A 24,445-nucleotide genomic window follows, 5' to 3' on the forward strand; every position below is an offset into this window, starting at 1 on the left:
CACAGATCTGGGGAAGGGTACCAAACATTTCTGCAGCATTGAAGGTCCCAATGAACACAGTGTCCTCTGTCATTCTTAAATGGAAGAAGTTAGGAACCACAAAGACTCTTCCTAGAGTTGACTGCCCAGCCAAACTGAGCAATCGGGGGAGAAGTTTCTTGGTCAGGGAGGTGAACCCAATGTTTACTCTGACAGAGCTCTAGAGTTCCTCTGTGGAGATGGGAGAACCTTCCAGAAGGACAACCATCTCTGCAGCACTCCACCAATCAGGCCTTTATGGTAGAGTGACCAGACGGAAGCCATTCCTCAGTAAAAGGCACATGACAGCCCACTTGGAGTTTGGCAAAAGGCACCTAAAGACTCTCAAACCACAAGATTCTCTGGTCTGATGAAACCAAGATCAACTCTTTGGCCTGAATTCCAAGTGTCATGTCTGGAGTAAACCGAGAGATCTTTAATGAAAACCTGCTCCAGAGCACTCAGGACATCAGACTGGAGTGAAGGTCCACCTTCCAACAGGACAGCGACTCGAAGCACACAGCTAAGACAATGCAGGAGTAGCTTCGGGACAAGTCTCTGAATGTCATTGAGTAGCCAAGACAGACTGGACTTGATCCCGATCTAACATCTCTGGAGAGACCTGAAAATAGCTGTGCAGCAATGCTCCCAATCCAACCTGAGAAAGCTTGAGAAAATCTGCAGAGAAGAATGAGAGAAACTCCCCAAATACAGGTGTGCCAAGCTTGAAGCGTCATACCCAATAAGACTCAAGGTTTTAATCGCTGCCAAAGGTCTTCAACAAAGTACTGAGTATAGGGTCTGAATACTTTTGTAAATGTGATATTTTTATAAATTAGCAAAAAATTCTAAAAACCTGTTTTTGCTTTGTATTTATGGGGTATTGTGTGTAGACTGATGAGGGGGGAAAATGATTTAATCCATTTTAGAATAAGGCTGGACCCTAATAAAATGTGGAAAAAGTCAAGGGGTCTGAATTCTTTCCGAAGGCACTGTATACTACTTAGCGCCGTAATCACACAGCTCATCAAGGGTTTCTTTTTCTCTTGAGTAAGCAAGGCAGTTTAAATATCATGCCACTGTGTCTTACAGTGGCTCAGCTCTTGTAGTCACTCAACTACATTTCAGTAAATTGGTTAGCTATTTACATGAAAGTGAAGGCAACTCAAGTTTTCATCTGTGGGCCTTTTATCAAGGAAGCAGATGGCGGACGACATTGTGCTTTGAAAGGGAGGATTGCAAGCCGCGTGATACCGCACTTTGGAGTAGATACTTACTCTTGGACTTTGAATCTGTGTCTTGGACTGATTCTATAGCTTAGTCTATTTTGTTTAATGTAGTCTTTCTGTTATCAGGAGCATGCATGCATATGCCTCTGCCCTAGTAGCCAACCACTGGCAATACCCCACAGCTTTGTTTTCTCTGTAGAAGTTTAAAAAAAAAATCTATCCCGACTTCACGGAGTAGCTGTGTGTGTAGAAATTAAACAAAATACATTGCCCTTGTTAAAGATTTTAGAATTCCTTTTTTATTACTATAATGTTTTGGGACAATAGCATGTCTCTTTATGGGAAGTAAAGTCTTTCCACTGTTTCTGACAGGCTTCACGGAGCAGCTGTGTTTTGTAGAAATAGTCATGTATTTACAGTATGTCAACCTTGTTTCAGCTACAGACCAAGACAAAATAATCTAGAGAAAAATGCACTCATTAAATAATGAATAGACCTATCTCATTGAACTTCATAGAGGTCCTCGGTACAGAGTAGGGCTTTGAATAAAGACAGCACATGAATAAGGTCTGCCTGGCACGTTATTCCTGATTTATCTTCAACCAATACTTCTCTCAATAATTCCCCCAGATTTTCCCACTCTATTGCATTTGATATCCTGGGAGACTTGTTAACTCCCCCCCTTTCAAACATTATTATTTATTCCCCCCCCTTTCAAACATGGACCCTCTCATATCAAAGAGGGTATTTTCTGATCAGCCAGGCTCCTGGAGCTGCTCCACCCACTACAGATGGTACAAGTGCTACAGTGACGTTGGCCCCGTCGATATCCTGGACAATGCTGGATTTGGCTTTCATGTTCCGGGTGCTGCCCGCTGCCAGTCCATCAGCAGCTGTCACTTCTGGCTCATGCCCTTGTGTACAGTTATCCACCTGGACAATATGTCGTGTTGGTGTGTGCATGTGCGTGGGTCTGTGCAAATGCGTTTCAGAGTGTGATCATAATTGTTGGTTTGTTGAATGGACTTGCATGTGTGCATTTCTGCTAGAGGTATAGTTTGGTCCTACGGACTACCTACAGACATTCACATAATGTATAGATCACTCCTTGATGATTCGATGGAAGAACTCTTGGAGACTTCAGTGGCTTTTTTTTAGCTTTCTTACCTTTTATTATGAATACAATACCCATCTACTCCCATAGTGTGCAACCGTGCTGCAGAGAAGCGTATCACAATATGATCCAATAAGAAAAAGGCTGCTCTCTCCGCACACAGTATCAGGTTCACTACTGCTGTGGCAGAGAACATCTTCCAAAGGTCAGACAAATAACGTTGTACCGCTGTTCAGCAGTCAAGAAAAGCACTGCAACCATTGGCAAGCTTTTATAAGTTGTCTTCAACTTTTGTGTTCTGTCTTTGTTTCCCATCCCGGGAGAAAGACAGAACAGGTACTGAAAGGTGAGGCGTAACACAAAGCCTACTGCACTCTCAATTTACGTCCTGCAGAGTGTCCATCAACTGTCCACACTCCTCTTGTGGTTGAGTGCGGCTAACAAGCACCTGTGTGAAAGGCTCCTCACTCCATCAACACAGAAAGAGAAGGAAACGGACAGTCTTGCTTTGACTCAAGGTCAGGCCCCTCAGGCTTTCCATCCTAGCTCTCCTTATCCTGATTGGCGGCTATGGCTTCTGGCATTTTGACACTCCTCACTCTTCACTCCTTCGTGTTGGTTAATTCCAGGCGTCTCTCTCACATCGCATATACATCAGGTGGGCCTGCCTGGAGGAAGGAGTTGTTCCCTACTGGTTATTAGACATGAGTTTTGCTAGGTGTGGGCACTGACAGTTGGACCTTTGAGGGTGAGGGGGAATGCACTCTTGGAACATACAGAGAATATCATGTATAATCTGTATGCTTCTAGAATGAAGTTTGGCCTGAACTCGATTGAAGCAGAAGGTATAAATCAGGCCTTAGACTGAACTGTTTTACCACTGTAGTGTTATTAATGTAATGGTGGCCCCATGGGAGATGTGAGGATGAATTCTAACCACCGATTCCAATCTGTTAAATAAGAGAGAGAATATTAACATGAACAATTCTGTCGCAATATTCCATCCTTGCATGACTTATTTAGTATACCTTTCTGTGGCTGAGGTAGAGTGAACCAAACGTATAGGTGCTGTCTTGATCTCTGGTTAATTGGGTGTCCTACAGGTATAGCGGCAGGTGGGACTTCATTACCTAGTTAGCCGGTTGGTTTCTAGGACTCTGTTGAGAATCTATTATGCACTCTCCTATTCTATAAAGGATGAGAGAACAAGTGTCAATCATCCTGCACTAATATCCTGAGAAAAGTTAATAATGATAGTGCTAATGATTAGAACTAACCAACCGGGTGACGAGAGCGTTCATACTTGATGCTTGACTTCTTGAACGCTGCTTGCTCATTAATAGGAAAGAAAATCCTGAGGCATCTTAGCTATATTTTGATGCTGCATCAGTTTCATCCAGCACTGCTCTCCCCACCCTCCTCATCTCCATTAAAGAGGTATGGGGAGGTCATTTACAAGGTCAAAGTACAGACCCTTTTTTTAAATTTTCGACTCAAATGGCATACCCATATCTAACTGCCTGTAGCTCAGGACCTGAAGCAAGGATATGGATATTCTTGATACCATTTGAAAGGAAGGACTTTGGAGTTTGTGGAAATGTGAAATTAATGTTGGAGAATATTACACAGATCTGGTAAAAGATAATACAAAGAAAAAAACCGTGTTTCATTTATTTATTTTTTTCATCATTTTTCAAACGCAAGAGAAAGGCCATAATATAATATTGCAGTTGAGGTGCAATTTAAATGTTGGCCATTAGATGGTAGCACTGTGTGTGCAAAGTTTCAGATTGATCCAATGAAGCGTTGCGATACTGGACAATATTTTGTATCAAGTCTGCTTTTTGAATTTTGTATCAAGTCTGGTCAATTGATACATTTTCAAGTATATAACTACAGAAAACATACATAAATGATATGGTAATACAACATTTTAGTTTACAGACTCCCAGGAATTTCATACATGATGGATGATTAGCTTATACACTAACTTTCACACATCTAGATGGCCGGACGGGGTGGGTGTGGAGCCAGAGACAGCAGGGGTTCAAACTGTTGAACCCAGTTCCAATATTTGAATATAAAAATAGATTTTATCAAACAAAACTATGCTACATTTTATCTCTGGGACCCTCAGGATGACACATCAGAGCAAGAATACTGAATGTAAGTACATTATTTACCTTCAGAGGTGAATGTATCAAACCAGTTGCCGTGATAAGTTTTTTGTTGTTGTGCACTGTCTTCAAACAATAGCATGGTATTTTTTCACTGTAATAACTACTGTAAATTGGGCAGTGCAGTTAGATTAACAAGAATTTAAGCTTTCTGCCCATATAAGACACGTCTATAACCTGGAAAGTTTGCTGTTACAACGTCATACTAATCACATTTGCGCAAGTTCGCTCAACCGTACTGGTATAGGGACACCGAATCCCGTAGAGGTTAAAATGTGTCTATTTAGTGTTGATAGGTTTAAATACCAGAGCCAATAATACATATTTGAGAAAACAATACATTTATGCCTAGCTTTGTTGATTTCCAGCACAGGCATATTGCCTAGGCAGGCTACGGCTGGGAAACACGAGAAACTCCGTTCAAGAGAGAATACTGTTATGTAGACAGAACGAGACTACTAGCTAAATTCTTAATAAACTGCAACTGTCCACTAGGACATATAAGGTGAGTCAAAAGGAACACACAACAATAATTCACAAGGGCTACATGGTGAACATAACAAATACAATTGTTTATTACGGATTCTCATGACAACTAAGTTGGCACGTGCTACACTGTGTCTGAATTGACGCTCTCTACTCTCGCGCGCACATTTTGACGCTGTTGATGACGACATCGCTCTGTGTGGTTTCAATTTTGGTCTATTCATATTAGGTGCATGAGTTTGAGCAATAATTCACTTGTGGTCTTTTTAAATAACAATTGTTTTTGACTGTATGGAGCACAAATACCACGGAGGAGCTTAGAAGGGAGGAACTCACATTCACGTTAATGCGCTAAGTGGAAATTTTTAAAAGTACAGATATCCGTATCGCCAGTAGGCTACATCACTGATGTGGTCCTTACCTCCAAGCGTTTATTCAAGTTGGATCGTCTTTGGATGCCGACAGCAGTCGTACCATTGGAAGACATAGCTTGGAGTGTAGCCAACAAAAGCCTATTACTGCTCTTGTCTAGCAATCCATCAAACGCATTTAGTGTGTCATCATAGTGGTCTCTGACTTGTGGTCAGAATCACTCAGGTGGAACAAACTTAAACTTGCACCTTTTATCAATGCTGATTTGAATGTCATTGAGAAAGCAGAAAGGTGTCAAAAACCGTTAGCAAACATTATTTCTGAATTTAAAAGTAATCCTAGAAGTAATCGTCTAGTTTTTCCAAAATATCTGTAATCTGGCCAATGTGAATTTGATGCATTAGCATTTTACCTATTACCCAGGTTGTGTCCCAAATGGCCCCCTTTCCCTTCTTTTTGCTCTACTTTTGACCCAATAGTTGTGCACTATAAAGAAAATAGGCTTTTCATTTGGGACGCATCTCCAGTTTAAGACTGGGTTAACTGGCTTGGGATCGGCTGGGCCCCCGTGTCTGCTGGTTGCCTGTGAGCCCCAACACTTAATTAATTGAAGCAATTACTTCGGGCAGCGGAGGTCTCACCTGGGCGTTATAGGTGTGAATATTTTTGATTGAGACTGCGCTCCAACACCCCTAGGACTAGCCTCTGAAACCCCCTGAGCAAGCATATGGAATAGAAACGTTTTGAAGTGCGCTCAAGAGATCATCGCAGAGTTGATAAACTTACTAGACCGAGGTCACTTTCCCTCATTTAGAGTTTCGTAATGGAGTTGGTCTTCTGTCATGAATATCCCCCTCTATATGTTATTCATTAAATATTAAACAAGTATTAAATGATGAATATCCAACATATGGGTGCTCTTGAAATTTTATTACATACTGTATGATTTAGACGAACATTTGGGAATGTATTGGTGTAAGGAGCGGAACTGAAGCACCTGATACATTATGAATAAAAATAGACATTTTAAAATCTACATAACATAGATAAGATTACGTAGAATCAACATAAAACTTAATGCAGGGTCTGGAATAAGCACCAGACTACCTGCCAAACACTGGTAAAAAGTGTCAGTGGCTGGTGGGCCATTAGGCCATGCTTATCGAATACTAAACATTCTCATATGGCTGCAATGATGCGTTTCCTGTTTGTTTCCTGGCTGCTCCCATAGTAAACATCCTCCTAATATACATAATTATGTCCCCCTCAATGCACCGTTGGTATTATAGTTTATCACTGAAAGCAGTAAACCCTTATTCCGTTGTTACCAAATTATATAGTTCCCATAAAACTCAACAGAAAATGCACTTAACAGGCTCCCTGTGATGCATCCACAAGTTGATCATCAACAGCATCATCAATATCAACAACTTGGCTGTTTCTAAATATGCTCTGCTTGTTCCCATCTGTTCCCTTTATAAAATAATATTTAAATAATAAATATTAAGTTCAATTTTGGGTTGGAATTTCTAACGCTTTGTTGAAGATCTGGTGACCACAGGATGTAATTCAGTATGCAGCTAGTCTTGTAAGAGAATACTTTTCAAGTCCAGGGGCCGTCTGCATCGAGCGTCTCAGAGAAGGAATGCTGATACAGGATCAGTTCAGCCTTTTACATCCTAACGAATCAGATTACAGACAGGGGAGACCAGGACCATTCTATAGTGACACATCATTGAACTTTATTTCCACACCTAGCCATCAATCCTCAGAAACATAGTCAAATGATTTGTTTCTCTGTTTAGCTTAGACAATAAAAGATCTTCGGTAACGCTTGACCTAAAGCCTACAAGTATAATGTATTACGATGCGGTTACAATACATTTTAAGACTTGAGTTATGAGAACGTATGATCTACTCAAGGTCATGACATCCCTCCCCCTTGATTTTTACCTCAGCCAATTAAGATAAGACTAGAGTCAACACGTGCTCCCGAGTTGAGCTAAAGGGAGTACATTGTGTAAGGTATATCTGCACACTACTGTACCTCATCACCTATTACCTGAGTACTGTTGCCATGGCAGTCCCTGTAGAAGTCATTTGCATACTTTATAGTGCTAGATAAAAGGGGATAGAGACAGGGAAGTAGAGAAGGGATAGAGAGAGAGAGAGAGCAGCCTCAGAGGGAAGAGGGTGACTACGTTTGGAGTTTACACTGGGTCAATTTCATCAGGGGACTCCTAAATATGTGCTGAGAATAATTATAGTCTAAAGAGCTAGGAGGTAAGTTGCTCATAAATTGATTTTTGGTAACACTTTACGATACAGAAATTAACAGGTAGCTTGTTTACATAGAAAGTACATGATAACTATATAGTTACACTGTAATATACTATAACATGCTTGTCTTTGGGATTCATGAAAACAAGTAACTCTAAGCGTCATTTGGTACCAGTTACCAAATGTGTTTTTGTGTGTTTTTATGTACATTTTACATACTGTAGCAAGGTCTCATGCGATGCTGTGGGTTGTTGTTGTAGCCTAGTGGTTAGAGCGTTGGGCCAGTAACCGAAAGGTTGCTGGATCGAATCCCCCAGCTGACAAGGTAAAAATCTGGTGTTCTGCCACTGAGCAAGGCAGTTAACCCACTGTTCCACGGGCGCCAAAGACATGGATGTCAATTATGGCAGCCCCCCGCACCTCTCTGATTCAGAGGTGTTGGGTTAAAAGCGAAAGACACATTTCAGTTGAACGCATTCAGTCGTACAACTGACTAGGTATCCCCCTTTCCCTTTGTTATAGTTGCTAGCTAGTTTCCTCATGGGGCTATGGCTGGGTCAGTATTTTGGCTGAGTCACTGTATTGTCATGTTTTCCATGGCTACATAATGCAATGATCATCATTAGTGGCTTCAATACCAGCAGCTTCGTGTGACTTTAAATGAGGTATCGGTCATTTCTTACAATTTTCTTCAGTAATTTCCTTGTCATGAGATCTATTGTTTACACTTTTTGAATAGCATGCACAAATGATGCAGTGTGACTTTAACAGGTGGGGAGGTAGATGGGTTAAAAAAAAAACATAGCGATCAGATTGGACTTCAGCCTTTTACGTAGTAGTGTCATAACGCTGAACAAAATGATTTACCAAAACCCTGTTGTATTGCTGGTGCGGAGATAAAGGCAATAGGATTCCTTGATAAGGATGTAATAAAATGACAGTCTCATGTCATGTGTTGACCCGTGCACGTGACAGGAAGAGTTTGAGTGAGTATTCTGTTGGGGTAAAGGTCAGGCCGATATATAAGCACCTACTTTTGGTGATACCACATGCTTTGCTATGATCTATTTGCTTTGGACAAGCTGGTTGTCTACTTAATACTTCATGCTTACCTTCAGCAAAAGTGATAATAAGTGAAGAACACAAACATTTAGAAGCAAAAGTCAGCTTGATTGGCATGAGCCACATTGCATGTAAACATGCAATAAATTGGTTCTAATGTGGCTAATTAGCAGCAAACGACTGCGTAATATGCACCAGATTAATATGACTCTACTGTAGTTGATTGATGCTAATAACATGCCGCTTTGAACATCTAAATAGCCTTAGTTCAAGAAGAGTTTCTGTCTTTGCAGTGACCCATTTTAAACATTTCACAAACAGTTTTGTTGTCAAGTTTTCAAAACTTAAAAGGGGCAATCTGGGTGGGAGGGTGTGTAAGTAAAAAAAACAAATAAAAAAGGGGGAAAAGTGTAATGTTATTTTTTATGATTATATTGCCCTTGCGACCCAATAAAAAACAATTGTTCACAAAAAAAGGGGCAATCTGGAACAACAAAGCAGTCATGTAACCACACTCCAAATCATACACATCTGGATGGATATGGATGCAAGAACTTACCATCCATGACATTCAAATGTTAGTTTTATCCATCTTTTCAAGCTATACAGAGTTTGTTTACAATATTATAATTTTTTACAAATAATTAACTTCTCTAGGGTAGGGGGCAGTATTTTGACGTCCGGATGAAAGGCGTGCCCAAATTAAACTGACTGCTACTCAGTAGGATATGCATATTATTAGTAGATTTGGATAGAAAACACTCTGAAGTTTCTAAAAATGAATGATGTCTGTGAGTATAACAGAACTCATATGGCAGGCAAAAACCTGAGAAAAATCCAACCAGGAAGTGTGGAAATCTGAGGCTTGAAGTTTTTCAAGTGATTCCCTATCCAGTACACAGTGACTTAGGGTTCATTTTGCACTTCCTAAGGCTTCCACTAGATGTCAACAGTCTTTAAAACGTTGCTTCATGCCTCTACTGTGAATATAGAGTGAACAAGAGGGCCTAGAAGTTGATGAATGAAGAAATGACATGAGCTCAGAGGCACGCACTCACGTGAGTGTGAGCTGTGTTCCTTTTCTTTTCTGAAGACATTGGAATTGTCTGGTTGGAATATTACTGAAGATTTATGTTAAAAACATCCTAAAGATTGATGCTATACATCGTTTGACATATTTCTACGAACGTAAATCTAACTTTTTTTGACTTTTTGTCATGACATTTTCGCGCGCTTCCTGCATTTGGAGTAGTGGACTGAATGCACGAACAAAAATTAGGTATTTGGACATAAATTATGGACTTTATCGAACAAAACAAACATTTATTGTGGACCTGGGATTCCTGGGAGTGCATTCTGATGAAGATCATCAAAGGTAAGTGAATATTTATAATATTATTTTTGAGTTTTATTGACTCCACAAAATGGCGGGTTTGGTTTCGTGTCTGAATGCTGTACTCAGATTATTGCAAAGTGTGCTTTCGCTGTAAAGTTTTTTTGAAATCTGACACAGCGGTTGCATTAAGGAGAAGTGTATCTATAATTCTTTGAATTACAGTTTAATATTTTATCAAAGTTTATGATGAGTATTTCTGTAAATTGATGTGCTCATTCACCGGCAGTTTTGGGAGGCAAAACATTTCTGAACATTACACGCCAATGTAAAATGGGATTTTTGGATATAAATATGAACTTTATCGAGCAAAACATACATGTATTGTGTAACATGAAGTCCTATGAGTGCCATCTGATGAAGATCATCAAAGGTTAGTGATTAATTTTAGCTGTATTTCTGATTTTTGTGAGGCCTCTCCTTGCTTGGAAAATGGCTGTGTGGTTTTTCTTGTCAAGGTGATGTCCTAACATAATCTAATGCTATGCTTTCGCCGTAAAGCCTTTTTGAATTCGGACAATGGGGTTGGATTAACGAGAAGTTTATCTTTAAAATGGTGTAAAATAGTTGATTGTTTGAGAAATTTGAATTATGAGATTATTGTTGTTTTGAATTTGGCACCCTGCTATTTCACTGGCTGTTGAATAGTGTGTACTGCAGGTGGGACGGTCACGTCCCACATACCCCAGAGAAAAGAAGCTTATATTTAGGTTGTTATGGGGTACAAGTTATATTGTTCAAGAATCAATGGCTTATATATCATTCAATTCAAAGTCCAGACATGGATGTGCCATTTCCAGATTGCATCTTTAACACACACATAACACCGAACCCAAACCGGCTGTGCACGTGCGCCATCGTGCGCTATCGTGCATAAATGTATTTTGTCCCCATACACCAAACGCGATCACGACACGCAGGTTAAAATATCAAAACAAACTCTGAACCAATGACATTAATTTGGGGACAGGTCTAAAAGCATTAAACATGTATGGCAATTTAGCTAGTTAGCTTGCACTTGCTAGCTAATTTGTCCTATTTCGCTAGCTTGCTGTTGCTAGCTAATTTGTCCTGGGATATAAACATTGAGTTGTTATTTTACCTGAAATGCACAAGGTCCTCTACTCCGACAATTAATCCACACATAAAACGGCCAACCGAATCGTCTCTAGTCATCTCTCCTCCTTCCAGGCTTTTTCATCTTTTAAACTTATATGGTGATTGGCATCTACACTTTCATAGTATTACCACGACAACCGGCAAAACATTTCATCTTTCAATCACCCTCGTGGGTATAACCAATGAGGAGATGGCACGTGGGTACCTGCTTCTATAAACCAATGAGGAGATGGGAGAGGCAGGACTTGCAGCGCAATCTGCGTCAGAAATAGGAATGCCTTCTATTTTAGCCCTTGGCAACGCAGACGCTCGTTGGCGCGCGCAGTGTGGGTGCAATAATTGAATAAAATGGATTTCTACATTTATTTTGCAACGCTCGCGTACGCGACGTGTCCGGTCTGGTCAGCATGTAACACAATGGCTTTAATGCAGTTGGTGTTCTGAATTCAATAACATGTTGAGTTAAAGCCATTGTACAGAATCAGTGGAGGAAGTATGAAACTGGTTGCAATGACGTCGTCATGACATTATTTACGACTTCAATATTACTTAATCAAGGTCATACTGATTGTATAAAACAGTTGTATTGCTAAAGTATACACAAAGTTGATTGAACTAAAGGGATAGTTCACCCAAATTACAAAATGGCATATTGATTTCCCTACCCTGATATCAGTCTATGTACAAGGTTAGACATCAATCCATATTTCGTTTTGTTTACCTGGCCACTGTCTCCAAATGGAAGGAAACCAATGTAATTTTGCAATTTGTGTGAACTATCCTTTTAATATTAGTGAGTGTCAAGATTCATTTTCTCCTATAAAATTCTCATTAGCTGAATACATGAAAATGCAACACTACATGCTTCAGAATACTTACTGTAAAACACTACAATTTACAGGGTCATGCCTCTTCAGCTGCGAGCAAATAACATTCCATTGAGCCACATTGCATGTAATTGTTTCTACATAGAGAAATCAAACAGGCTGTGCAGCAAAACTGCTCCGATGCAGAGGCAAACCTTTCAAGACGACCATTTGAGGCCCCATCTTGAGCGTACGTTTTATAAATAGGAAATTACCTTATGCATTTTTTATAACATAGGTTTCTGGTTATGTTAGGGCTTTTTTTTTTACCCAATGATGTTGTCTGTGTAGAGCGTAATGAAATATTCAAGTAAAGCAGAGACAAATACATTACCTAGTGCACACTGAGTTTCTGAAGGCTGTGGATGTCAGGAGCCTGAGCTAAATGTATTTATATCAAATAAACACGTTGTACTTTGTGAGGGCCACACAATATGCAGCCTTTTTTATACAGTAGCTACAGCCTTTAATAATGCGAATGTAGATATTGAACAGCATTTAAGTTTCTGTTAATAAGAATCTTCTCAGTCAACTCACCAGTGGTGGAAAAATAACCCAATTGTCATACTTGAGTAAATGAAAAGATACCTTAATAGAAAATGACTCAAATAAAAGTGAAAGTCACCCAGGTAAAATATTACTTGAGTAAAAGTCAAAGTATTTGGTTTTAAATATACTTAAGTATCAAAGGTTAAAGTATAAATCATTTCAAATTCCTTATATTAAGCAAACCAGATGGCACCATTTTCTTGAATTTGTTTACGGATAGCCAGGAGCCTACTCCAACACTCAGGCATCATTTACAAACAAAGAATGTGTGTTTAGTGAGTATGCCAGATCAGAGGCAATAATTAATGTTGCAAAATTTTGTAAGTGTTTCAACCTGGTCCTGAATAACCCTTGCCAGCTGTTCAGGAATAGCTTGGCCGAAAGAGGGGCGACAATACCTTGAAGGGACCATTCCATGGCCATGTTTTAAAGCACAGATGTTCAGGGGGATTAGTTTTGGGTGTTTAAGAGTTATTCTGGAGGGAAGTAGCATCAAGGAGTGCGCAGAAGGCCCTTGGCCCTCCTTCAATGCACTGTTGGTGGTATAATCTACTCTGGCTTTGTAAAGGTTTAGTTACCAAACTGTCTGTGACAATGCAGGTTTAAGTCCACTTTTAGGTTTATAGATTTTTAGGTTTTTTACTATGCAGTGCCTAGGCTTTTTTGGTTAGTGGTCTGGTGATTCTGGAATGTGATGTGTTATTGTGCAGAGTTCACCTCCTGCAATGGCACATAAAATATATGTTAAATGTGATGGTTGTCTACAGTAACCAAGGCAACACTTATTTGTGTTACTATACACTACAGGTCAAAAGTTTTAGAACACTTTTTTTTTATTTTTTACTATTTTCTACATTGTGGAATAATAGTGAATACATCAAAACTATGAAATAACACATATGGAATCATGTAGTAACCAATAAAGTGTAAAAACAAATCAAAATATATTTTATATTTGAGATTCTTCAAATAGCTACCCTTTGCCTTGATGACAGCTTTCCACACTCTTGGCATTCTCTCAACCAGCTTCACCAGGAATGATTTTCCAACAGTCCTGAAGGAGTTCCCACATATGCTTAGTACTTGTTGGCTGCTTTTCCTTCACTCTGCGGTCCGACTCATCCCAAACCATCTCAATTTGGTTGAGGTCGTGGGGATTGTGGAGGCCAGGTCATCTGATGCAGCACTCCATCACTCTCCTTCTTGGTCAAATAGCCCTTACACAGTCTGGTGGTGTGTTGGGTAATTGTCCTGTTGAAAAACAAATGATAGTCCCACTAAGTACAAACCAGATGGGATGATGTATCACAGCAGAATGCTGTGGTAGCCATGCTGGTTAAGTACGTCTCACAAAGACACGGCGTTTGGAACCAAAAATCATTCATTTGTACTCCAGACCAAAATACATATTTCCTCCAGTCTAATGTCAATTGCTCGTGTTTCTTGGCCCAAGCAAGGCTCTTCTTATTGGTGTCCTTTAGTAGTGGTTTCTTTGCAGCAATTCGACCATGAAGGACTGATTCACGCAGTCTCCTCTGAACAGTTGATGTTGAGATGTGTCTGTTACTTGAACTCTGTGAAGCATTTATTTGGGCTGCAATTTCTGAGGCTGGTAACTCTCATGAACTTATCCTCTGCAGCAGAGGTAACTCTGGGTCTTCCATTCCTGTGGCGGTCCTCGTGAGAGCCAGTTTCATCATAGTGCTTGATGGTTTTTCGACTGCACTTGAAGAAACTTCAAAAGTTCTTGACATTTTCCGTATTGACATTAAAGTAATGATGGACTGTCATTTCTCTTTCCTTATTTGAGCTGTTCTTGTCATAATATGGACTTGGTATTTTACCAAATAGGGCTATCTTCTGTATACCCCCCTACCTTGTCACAACACAACTGATTGGCTCAAACGCATTTAGAAGGAAAGAAATTCCACAAATTAAGGCACACCTGTTAATTGAAATGCATTCAAGGTCACTACCTCATGAAGCTGGTTGTGGCTACTTTGAAAAATATCAAATTTATTTTGATCTGTTTAACACTTTTATGGTTACTACATGATTCCATATGTGTTATTTCATACTTCTGATGTCTTCACTATTATTCTACAATGTGGAAAATTGTAATAATAAAGAAAAACCCTTGAATGAGGTGTTCTAAAACTTTTGACCGGTAGTGCACGTGTTTTTGTTTGTGTAGTTATTGTCATATGACTTTTTTCATTATGCAAACATACTGGGATAAACAAATGCTGCAGGCATAGGCAGGCCTAGATGTTCAAGTTACTTTCTCTGGACTCATTTTTTTATATTTGGTTAGATGATTACTCAGAAGCACCTGCCAAATACTGCCATGCTGATGTTCTTTGTTTTCTTGTTTTAATCTGATATACACTGAGTGTACAAAACATTAAGGACACCTCTTTCCATGAAATAGACCGACCAGGTGAATCCAGGTGAAAGCTATAATCCCTTATTGATGTCACTTGTTAAATCCACTTCAATCAGTGTAGAAGAATGGGGGAGACAGGTTAAAGAAGGGCTTGTGGTAATGGTATCAAATAATGGAATGGAATGGTATCAAAGACCTGGTTTCCATGTGTTTGATGTCATTCCATTTGCTCTGTTCTGGCCATTTTTATGAGCCGTCCTGCCCTCAGCAGCCTCCACTGATCTATACCCATGTAAATCTACAGGGTTATTACCTTGAGTGTAGACAATGTGTACATGTAAGCCTACATCTTCCTGGCGGATCGTTTTGAGTAGGATGTCCTGCTTCTATCACAATAATGATCACTTATAAAGCAGTACTTCTGCCACTGACGAGATATGTAGGTTTATAAAGCTGGCCTGAAAATACCTTTTACCAAGGTTAATTCATCTTTGAATGTGAGCTATAGTTTCCCTTATTAATATAACGTAATGAATGAAGACCTCATCAATGTCAACTCAAATACCACAATATTTAGAGAGGAATGTGTTGGATACTGATGTGTCTACCAGGGAGTGATTTCTCGGGAAAAGCTGGTAATGATACAGTATACTTGCGTGACCCAGCAATTCACCTCTCCCCTTAGGCACTAATTAAAATTAACTTTGCCATAAGCCATCCCCTTGAACCTGCCTCAGAGACTTTTATGATTCCCACATATAAATAGAGCGTGTAATAGAGGGGGTTAAAGAATAACAGGGATAGATGGAGGGGCAAGAAGAAGAGGAGAGGGAGTAGAAAGAAAGATGGAGAAGGGGGGGCATTTGCTCTTTGGAAAGGGTGGAACATTCTCTGCCCTCCGATTGGATGACAAAATATCTGTTTACACGTTCCATCATTGCGGGAGTTGAAATAATGCACTCTGATTTAGTAAGTCCCCAAATGCCAGGCATGCATCAGCACTTTTATCTCATACTACATGCCTGTTATTTTCTTTTTCTCTTTCCTCTGCCTCGCTCTGCGCTCTGTTCTTGGCTCTTTGGAACTAATGACACCATTGAGATGTCTTGTGGCACAGCAACATATTTCAATTATTCAGAAGTGTTCCCTCTGTCACTAGGAGAAAATGTTTTTATGGAAAACCCGTGAGATTGTAGTGTGCGGCTGACTTTTTGTTTAGTCTGTATTGACATTTTTCTTGGGGTACAAAAAAAATACATGTTATGGTAATATTTCAAAAGATTTATTAACCTCAGTGATCCACTTCCAGGTAGCTGTTGATGCCTATTCCTATGTTGCAACCATCTCTCCTACGTCTGTATATAGTATGGTATAAGATGTATGTATGCGTTTCCTAATTTCTGCATAAATGGTATGAGTAGAAAAAAAGTAGGACATAGTTAACAGTACCTTTCCAGATCAAATCCATAGACCTAACAAGACTCCTAACAAGTTAGAGTTTACAGGTTTGGTTTTGTCCGTCTTTTGTCTGTTACTTAGAGGTAACAGTAGTTTAACGCTAATGGATTTGGAAAACTGGATGTACAGTAACCTCAACTTCCCCATGACAGTAAATAAAACATCTATGAAGTAGGCCTAGCTGTAAATAATGTAAAGACACAGGGTGAAAATGGAAGGAAGAGGAAATGGATAGTTAAAAGCAAAATAATGGTCCCGGGCTTTCCCTCAGGCTAAAACGCAAATCCTCTATCCTAACCTTTTGCTCCTAAAGTCCTACAAGTCTTTATGCAGGACATAAAGTTACAGTATCTCAAAGTAGCTTAAAGCAGCATACTATACACATACTGTAGCTATCCTAGCTTGACGTCAATCTATATGGCCTATGATTTATAAATACAGTGTCTGATGTCTGGTGAAGTGTTAGCTCTGGTCCAGGGCATTAGTGCGTGTTCCTTCACGTTCACCAATGCCCTGGACCAGATCTTGTGTACTGTAGTGGTAGTACTACCAAAATTAAGTGAGAGTTGATTAGGTACGTTATTGAGATGATAAGTCGTCAGGCTAAATGTATTATTTGGTTTAGAAAAGCAGTGGGGTTGTCTAATGTAACCGTAATAGAATGCAGGAAAAGGTGACAGCATGTCAATGATGGACCCAAAATCTACAAGTTAAGGGCCTTTCCGTTGTGCAATTATTGAGTTTTTAATAAAGGTCACGATGAGAGTGTAAAATGCCATCGTATATCAATCTATGTTTATTATCTGTGTAATCAGTGTGCCAAGGCCACTAAAATGTTTCATAAATCCTTTTAGTAACGCCTGAAATCGGGAAAAATGTATCTATGTTGATTTGTTGGCCATCAATTATCATACAACTGGTTTGTGTGACGTGGTGAGGTTGGACCCAGGTGCAGAGAACAGACCAGACGAGGAATCGGTGGTTAAGGATAAACATAATACTTTACTGAGAAACGTTAGCCACAGGATCACAGTACACTTAAAAACAACAAACACTACGTCTCAAACTCAATCATGAAACGAACGCACACGGTAAACAAACTCAAGCTTCTGCAGAGGACAACAGAAAACACACCTCTTCAGGGAAATCATAATGAGTAAGTAGGACACACCTGAGTGTCTGTAATGTCTCTATGACGGCCTCTGCCGCCCTCTGGTGACAGGTAGAACCATGACAGTTTGTGCCTAGGATTCACATATTGTAACGGTACATTTTAGATATGGGCAACCATCTGGGATTGCTACGTTCTTTTTTGGCATTTTAAATCAATGATATTATAGCCTATAGCAGTTGGTTAATGAGGAATAAATTCCTCATGAGCTTAGTTCAATTTACCCCATCAGAACTGAAAATATAAGCAAGTTGTATTCCACTCTTTATACCACTGCAATTCTAAAGAAACACTCTATAGCTTCAAAACATGGTTAAAACTATAATTTTGACATAATGCACAGTATGGTCTGTTCTTGCATCCATAGCTCTGTCTATTAATTTGAGACTGGTGTATCAAGCCCAATCCCTCAGCTCTTTACTAATCCCAGATTGCCCCTTTCAACAATGAATAAAACATACTTGGCAAACAATGAATATACTGTAAATACTACATATGAAATAAATAGCTGCCTCTTATCTTTAGACAGAATTATTTGGAATGTAATGCACATTTTATTCTTCATAATGACTTCCCTGTGGATGCATGTACAAAGAATGCACCCTACAAGCAATGAATTTGTATAATTTAATAAGTAGCTGGAGTGTTGCGATTGATTCTATGTTAGATCAGCTTTAATATTGCAGGTAGCTTGTAAGGTTCTATCAATCCACTAACCCTACTACCCCTCCCCTAATTGGAGTAAACTAATTGACAACAATACTTAGGCTTCTACTTTCAGTTCATACATACTATATACATTTTATGGACACCGTATATTTTATATTAGCTATCTTTTTTGGTTTGCTTTTAGTCCCACCCTTCAGCTAACCTCAACCCCTCCCATCTACCACTGAAAACCATCCAGTTTTGATTTCTATTTGCCATATATGTTTTACCTGGGTCCTAAACCTTTCTATTCTCATAGTATCTACAGATTGTAAATTAAAAATTAACATTTTTAATAGGAGTAAAGTATTATATTATTGGTCATTTGACTATGGCTTTTAAAGTCCCCCAGCAGTGCTATTTGCAAAGTTAGCTCGAGGTAAATGTTGCAATTCTTCAGCCATTCCTGAATCTGTGACCAAAAATAAGCTACATATGGGGTGTACCAAAACAAGTGATTTAATGATCATAAACCATGTGCCATGGTATCAGCACATCGGAAGTCTCTTCCCAACTATTTTGCAACCTGTATGGTGCATCTGTCAATTTTTGGGTCCTTATTAAATTAAATTGGAATTATTTTTCGTTTATCACAATTTTCTTTAATTAACCAATTTTGGTCTTAATGTAGGGCCGACATTCTTCCACTTGCCTCCATTTTTTCCAGTAATGCTGCAATGAGTTGGTTGTAATTTTTGATAGAGCAGACATTTCCATAGATATTTGTTCTGTCTTTTCTGGTGGATTAAACTGAAACTGCGACCAGCTTTCAAATAACCAAAAGTGAGAGGTCGTCGTCTCAATAAAGGGAAAAAGGCTATTTTTGAACAATGGGTGAGCCATTCTTACTAATCTGCTGGAAAACCAGTTTCGACTTAAGTACAACCTTTGTATGACTGATACCTTTAGTGAGAGGTTCAATACTTCAATATTTAATCGTTTCAGTTCTCCATATTCATTATATAAATAGGCCCATTTAATTTTGGCTAGCTTGCCCTTCCAAATAAAGTGGAATATTTTTGCTCACAAGTCATTCAGTGTAGGCAGGGCCATAAGTAAATGGATAAACTTGGATTTGACTAAAGAATCAGGGTGATTTTTCCACACAAATAGACAGGTATTTACCTTTCAATGGTGGCAAGATCTTATCTATTTTTGCTAACTTTCTATTAGAATGTATCATAGTGAGATCATCTCTTTCTTTCGGGATTTGAATACAGATTATGTCCACTTCACCGTCAGACCACTTTATTGGTAAACTACATGGTAATGTAAAAGTAGTATTTTTTAGCAATCCAGTACATAACATGGTATACTTATCATAGTTTGTTGTAATCCTGACAGGTTAGACTAATTATCTAGATCCTCTATGAGGTGTTGCTGGGATCCAAATTGTGGATTAGTCAGTGTACAATGATACCTATGTTTTTAAGCCCTGTGATTTCTAGCCCTTGATATTATTGTTGGATCTAATTTTAATAGCTACCATTTAGATAACCATAATAAATAGATATGCCAATAGTGGACAGCCTTGTTTTACTCCTCTTGACAGTTTAATACTTTCTGAGAAGTAGCCATTATTTATTATATTACCCCGCAGGCTCCTATACATAACTCTGACCCGTTGTAGGCCTATGAGAGATTCTCCTAAATGAAAATAGTCCAGGTGTTTACATACAAATTCTAGTTGTATTTCATCAAAGGCCTTTTCAAAATGAGCTTATTAATACCTGGCCTGATTTCCTAGATTTTTCATAATGTTTTATTGTTTCCAGTACTTGTGTTATATGATCTCCAATGTATCGTCCATGTAGAACGCCTGTCTGATTAGGATGAATAATATCAGACAATACCTTTTTAATTCAATGTTCTATACATTTTTGCTATAAATATTGCATCACAACACCGAATTGTAAGGGGCCTCTAGTTTTTAAGCTGGACTGGATATTTATATTTACCACCTGGGTCCCGTTTCAGTAATAGTAAAATCAGTCTACTATTTTTATTGGTGTGGTTAAAACACGCTAATAACGGATCTCTGAGTACATCAAACATTTTTTTGATATACCTCAACTGGTATGCCATCCAGCCCTGGAGTTTCCCCAGACTTAAAGGCTTTAATTGCATCAATTAGTTCCTCCTCTGTAATTTGGCCTTCACATTAGTCTTTCTGTACAGCTGTTAATTTTACACCGTTTTTAATACTATTAATAGAAAAAAATCTTTACAACAAATTTCAGATGGATTGAAGTTGAATCAGTCTTTTTACAATCGTTTTTTTGCGCTAACTTGGACCACCGTGCTTGAGGTTTCTTGCGAACAGACAACCAACAATGCAGATTTAATCCAAGTTTCCATCTGTATGATCATTATAACTGTTTTTGTTTCCACAAGTCATCCATTTACTAAAATAGTCAATGTTGCTATTCTTTAGGGGTTAGTTTACCTTACCTCTTTTTGGAGGTAAGGAGACTAAAATGAAAACATTTGCTTAAGTACGTTTCTTCCATTTTCAAAATATGGTTTGGTGAATCATGGATGGCTCCAATTGTAACAAGTTTCTGTAAATTCTTTTTGGTAGCATTTCTACGTTGAAGATGAAAAAAGAAGTGGGTGATTAGTGGCGTTCCCTTATGATGCGCTTGTCCTCTGTATTAAAACAAAAACCTTGCTTTTATTCCATTTAGGGTCTATTAAGTGGGGGTTGCCATAACGACGCTTTGGCAGGATATTGCCTGGATAACGCATAATGGGTCTCCTGACACAACTCGGTCTGCTCCTGTGGAAGAACTTCACTCTTCGGAAGAGACAAAAGGTAACTGCACACCCTCTGTATAAAATCAATCTATGTCTGCTAAGATCGGCCAAATACGGGGTATAGAAGGATATACGACCGCGTGCTCGTGCTACAGTGGACAAGGACATCTTAAGTATTGTGATAGTGGAAGAGTAGAGGGAATTGTCCTAAACTGGTTCATATTAATGTGAGATGATGCCTTAATTCCCTCGCTGGAGAATGATTTTTTCCCCCAGACACACAGTTGGAAGTGTCACCTTCCAAATGTTATGTCACTTGCAGCCTGTGTTTTAGCTTTTACAAAGTCAGCCTGATGGGAACAGATGGGGCATTGGGAGTGAGTGGTATAAGGTTTGTATAAAAGCTAGACTATACCTTTACCCACCAAAACAACCCTCTATATAACGTGATACCTTGTATATGACACAATTTCAATTGTGTCGGTCCTACTGTAGCAAAATGGGTTCGTCATGCGCTTTGCTGATGTCCTGGTCAAAGTGAACTTTGTCCAAAGACTTTTATAAAATTAGCTAAATAAGCAAAAAACATCCGGGTCTCTGTTGATGGTTGTTGACTCCTCATCTTAGATCGGAGTGTGACATACCGAGTTTGATACCAGCTGCCCTCCAATTTCGCTAGAAAGCTTTGACTTTTACTGGAATGTACTCCACCAATCCGGCCTTTATGGTAGAGTGGCCAGATGGAAGCCACTGCTCAGTAAAAGGCACATGACAGCCTGCTTGGAGTTTTACAAAAGGTGCCTAAAGGACTCTCAGACCATGAGAAACAAGATTCTCTGGTCTGATGAAACCAAGATTGAACTATTTGGCCTGAATGCCAAGCATCATGTCTGGAGGAAACCTGGCACCATCCCTATGGTGAAACATGGTGTTGGCAGCATCATGCTGTGGGGATGTTTTTCAGCGACAGGGTCTGGGAGACTAGTCAGGATCGAGGGAAAGATGAATGGAGCAAACTACGGAGAGATCCTTGATGAAAACCTGCTCCAGAGCACTTAGGACCTCAGACTGGGGTGACGGTTCACCTTCCAACAGGACAACAACCCTAAGCACACAGCCAAGACAACGCAGGAGTGGCTTTCGGACAAGTCTCTGAATGTCCTTGAGTGGCCCAGCCAGAGCCCCGACGTCAACCCCATCGAACATCTCTGGAGAGACAAAAAAATAGCTGTGCAGCAATGCTCCCCATCCAACCTGACAGAGCTTGAGAGGATCTGCAGAAAACAATGGGATAAACTCTCCAAATACAGGTGTGCCAAACTTGTAGCGTAATACCCAAGACTTGAGGCTGTAATTGCTGCCAAAGATAATTCAACAAAGTACTGAATTAAGGGTCTGAATACTTATGTCAATGTGATATTTATGTTTTTACCGGGTATTGTGTGTAGATTGATGAGGGGGAAAAAATTATTTAATCCATTTTAGAACAAGGCTTTAACGTAACAAGATGTGGAAAAAGTCAAGGGGTCTGAATACTTTCCTAAATCACTGTAGTTCCTGAATTTCAGGACTTAGTCTCTTATTCAGGTTAAAGGTTCAACTCCCAATATCACTTTGCCCCGGCCAATTCCCCCGACCCTAGTCATTAGCTCCTCACCTCGCTCACTTTACACACACACCTCTCTCTCACACAAGCCTAATGTAGCAGCTAAAGAAGATACTTTAGAAAAACTAGATGATTACTTCTTGGATTACATTTAAATTCAGAAAGGATATTTGCGAAAAAATACATTATGACACCATTCTGTTTTCTCAATGACATTCAATTCAGAATCGAAAAAAAGGCGCAGGTTTAAGTTTGTTCCACCTGAGCAAGTCTGACCACAGGTCAGAGACCACTATGATGATGCATTTGATGGATCCTTTTTGTCTTCTTCTAATGCCTCTCAAGGGGATAGTTATCCAAAAGTAACTGAAAGTAATCAAATCACGTTCTGAGTTTGGGTAATCCAAGAGTTACGCTACTGATAAGAATTTTGGACGGATAACTAGTAAGGGTAAAGGATTACATTTAAAAAGTAGCATACAAAACCCTGTAGCTAATGGCGTATGGGCCATATAATACTCTGTGATGTCACCAACCAGCCATACGGTCCCAGACTATACTGACTTAAGGGAGATGTTGCCAGTAGGCAACGCCTAGGTCAGAGCTTGTTGTCAGTGAAACTATACTGCCTCCAGGGATGCCACTGTTTGTTATACAGTAGATACAATAAGGCCCTCCATTTTTTCAGTCAATGTCAATCACATAGTTTTTTTGACTTTCTCATAGTGACGGTGATGAGAAAAACACCCAGCAGTACACCGGGTTCCCTATGGATAAAGCACAGTAGGCTGCACCTCATTCCAGCATAAAACAGCAGACTTGGGAAAGTTTTCATGTCAGCTTTTTAATAAAGTTTCGTCTTTGTACTCGATTCAGATGACCCGTGGCAATTTTAGCATGTACATCTTAGGGGGCAAACTAAAACATTTTTTGGGGAATGCATGCCAGCAAAGCCACTACACAATACAACACTAAACAATACATTAATGGCCCCATAATGGTGACTAACGGTGCCCACAAACTATTAGGGCCTACATAAAGCTGTCCCAACAGCAGAGTCCCAACAGCAGTCCCAACACCTTACCACTGCTACACCTGGCTATTAGCGGAGCCTTGTCTGGCAGCAAAACAGTTCATTCAGCCTCATTTACTGCCTTTAAAAAAACATAGCTGATATGGCTGACTTGCTTAAACAAATGTGTTTTTTACTGATAATTGAGATGTACAAACTATGGCATAAGGGGACGACAAGCGGATACAAGGCAATCTGCAATTTCGATTAAGAAATGAATGTGCGCGCTAGGACGGACGAAGTCAGTTTAACTATTTGTTCAGCACCTTTGAAATGTACAGCGATATAATTCAGATCATGGGCCGTTCTTACAGTGTTCTCCCTGTACACCAAGTCAGAACAGTAGGATAAATGAAGGGGGCATATAAGCAGACAATGAAAGCTCTTACAATATTCAATGATTGCATTTCTATTAAACAGGTTACAGGCCACATGTGCACCGCCAAGTAAGAACAGTAGGTGAAATTAAGAGGGGTAAATAAACCAAATTATTAGGTGAGGCACATGGGCTGCTAACAGTTTACTACACAACATACAGTTAGTATTATTTTCATAGCCACAGTATACATATCTCTCTGGCCTATTACATAATTTATGCAGCAGCATACAAGACATTTTTAGA

The 24,445-nt window shown here is 39.4% G+C and overlaps 1 protein-coding gene across 2 annotated transcripts in view; it reads left to right on the forward strand.

Annotated features, from left to right (window-relative positions):
• Positions 1–7,492: 7,492 nt before the first annotated feature.
• Positions 7,493–24,445, forward strand: part of LOC115194265 (ATP-binding cassette sub-family A member 1) — a 220,755-nt gene continuing 203,802 nt past the window's right edge. The window contains exons 1-2 of one of the 2 annotated variants that reach the window (XM_029753857.1): positions 7,493–7,679; positions 21,076–21,203. In XM_029753857.1, the coding sequence (XP_029609717.1) occupies positions 21,138–21,203 (66 nt within the window). In that variant the 5' untranslated portion in view covers positions 7,493–7,679; positions 21,076–21,137. Of the gene's footprint in view, positions 7,680–8,513; positions 8,663–21,075; positions 21,204–24,445 lie in introns of those variants that run through there. The other variant, XM_029753858.1, reaches the window with a different exon arrangement.

This window comes from Salmo trutta, chromosome 5 (genome assembly GCF_901001165.1).
Source record: "Salmo trutta chromosome 5, fSalTru1.1, whole genome shotgun sequence".
NCBI classification, from domain to species: domain Eukaryota; kingdom Metazoa; phylum Chordata; class Actinopteri; order Salmoniformes; family Salmonidae; genus Salmo; species Salmo trutta.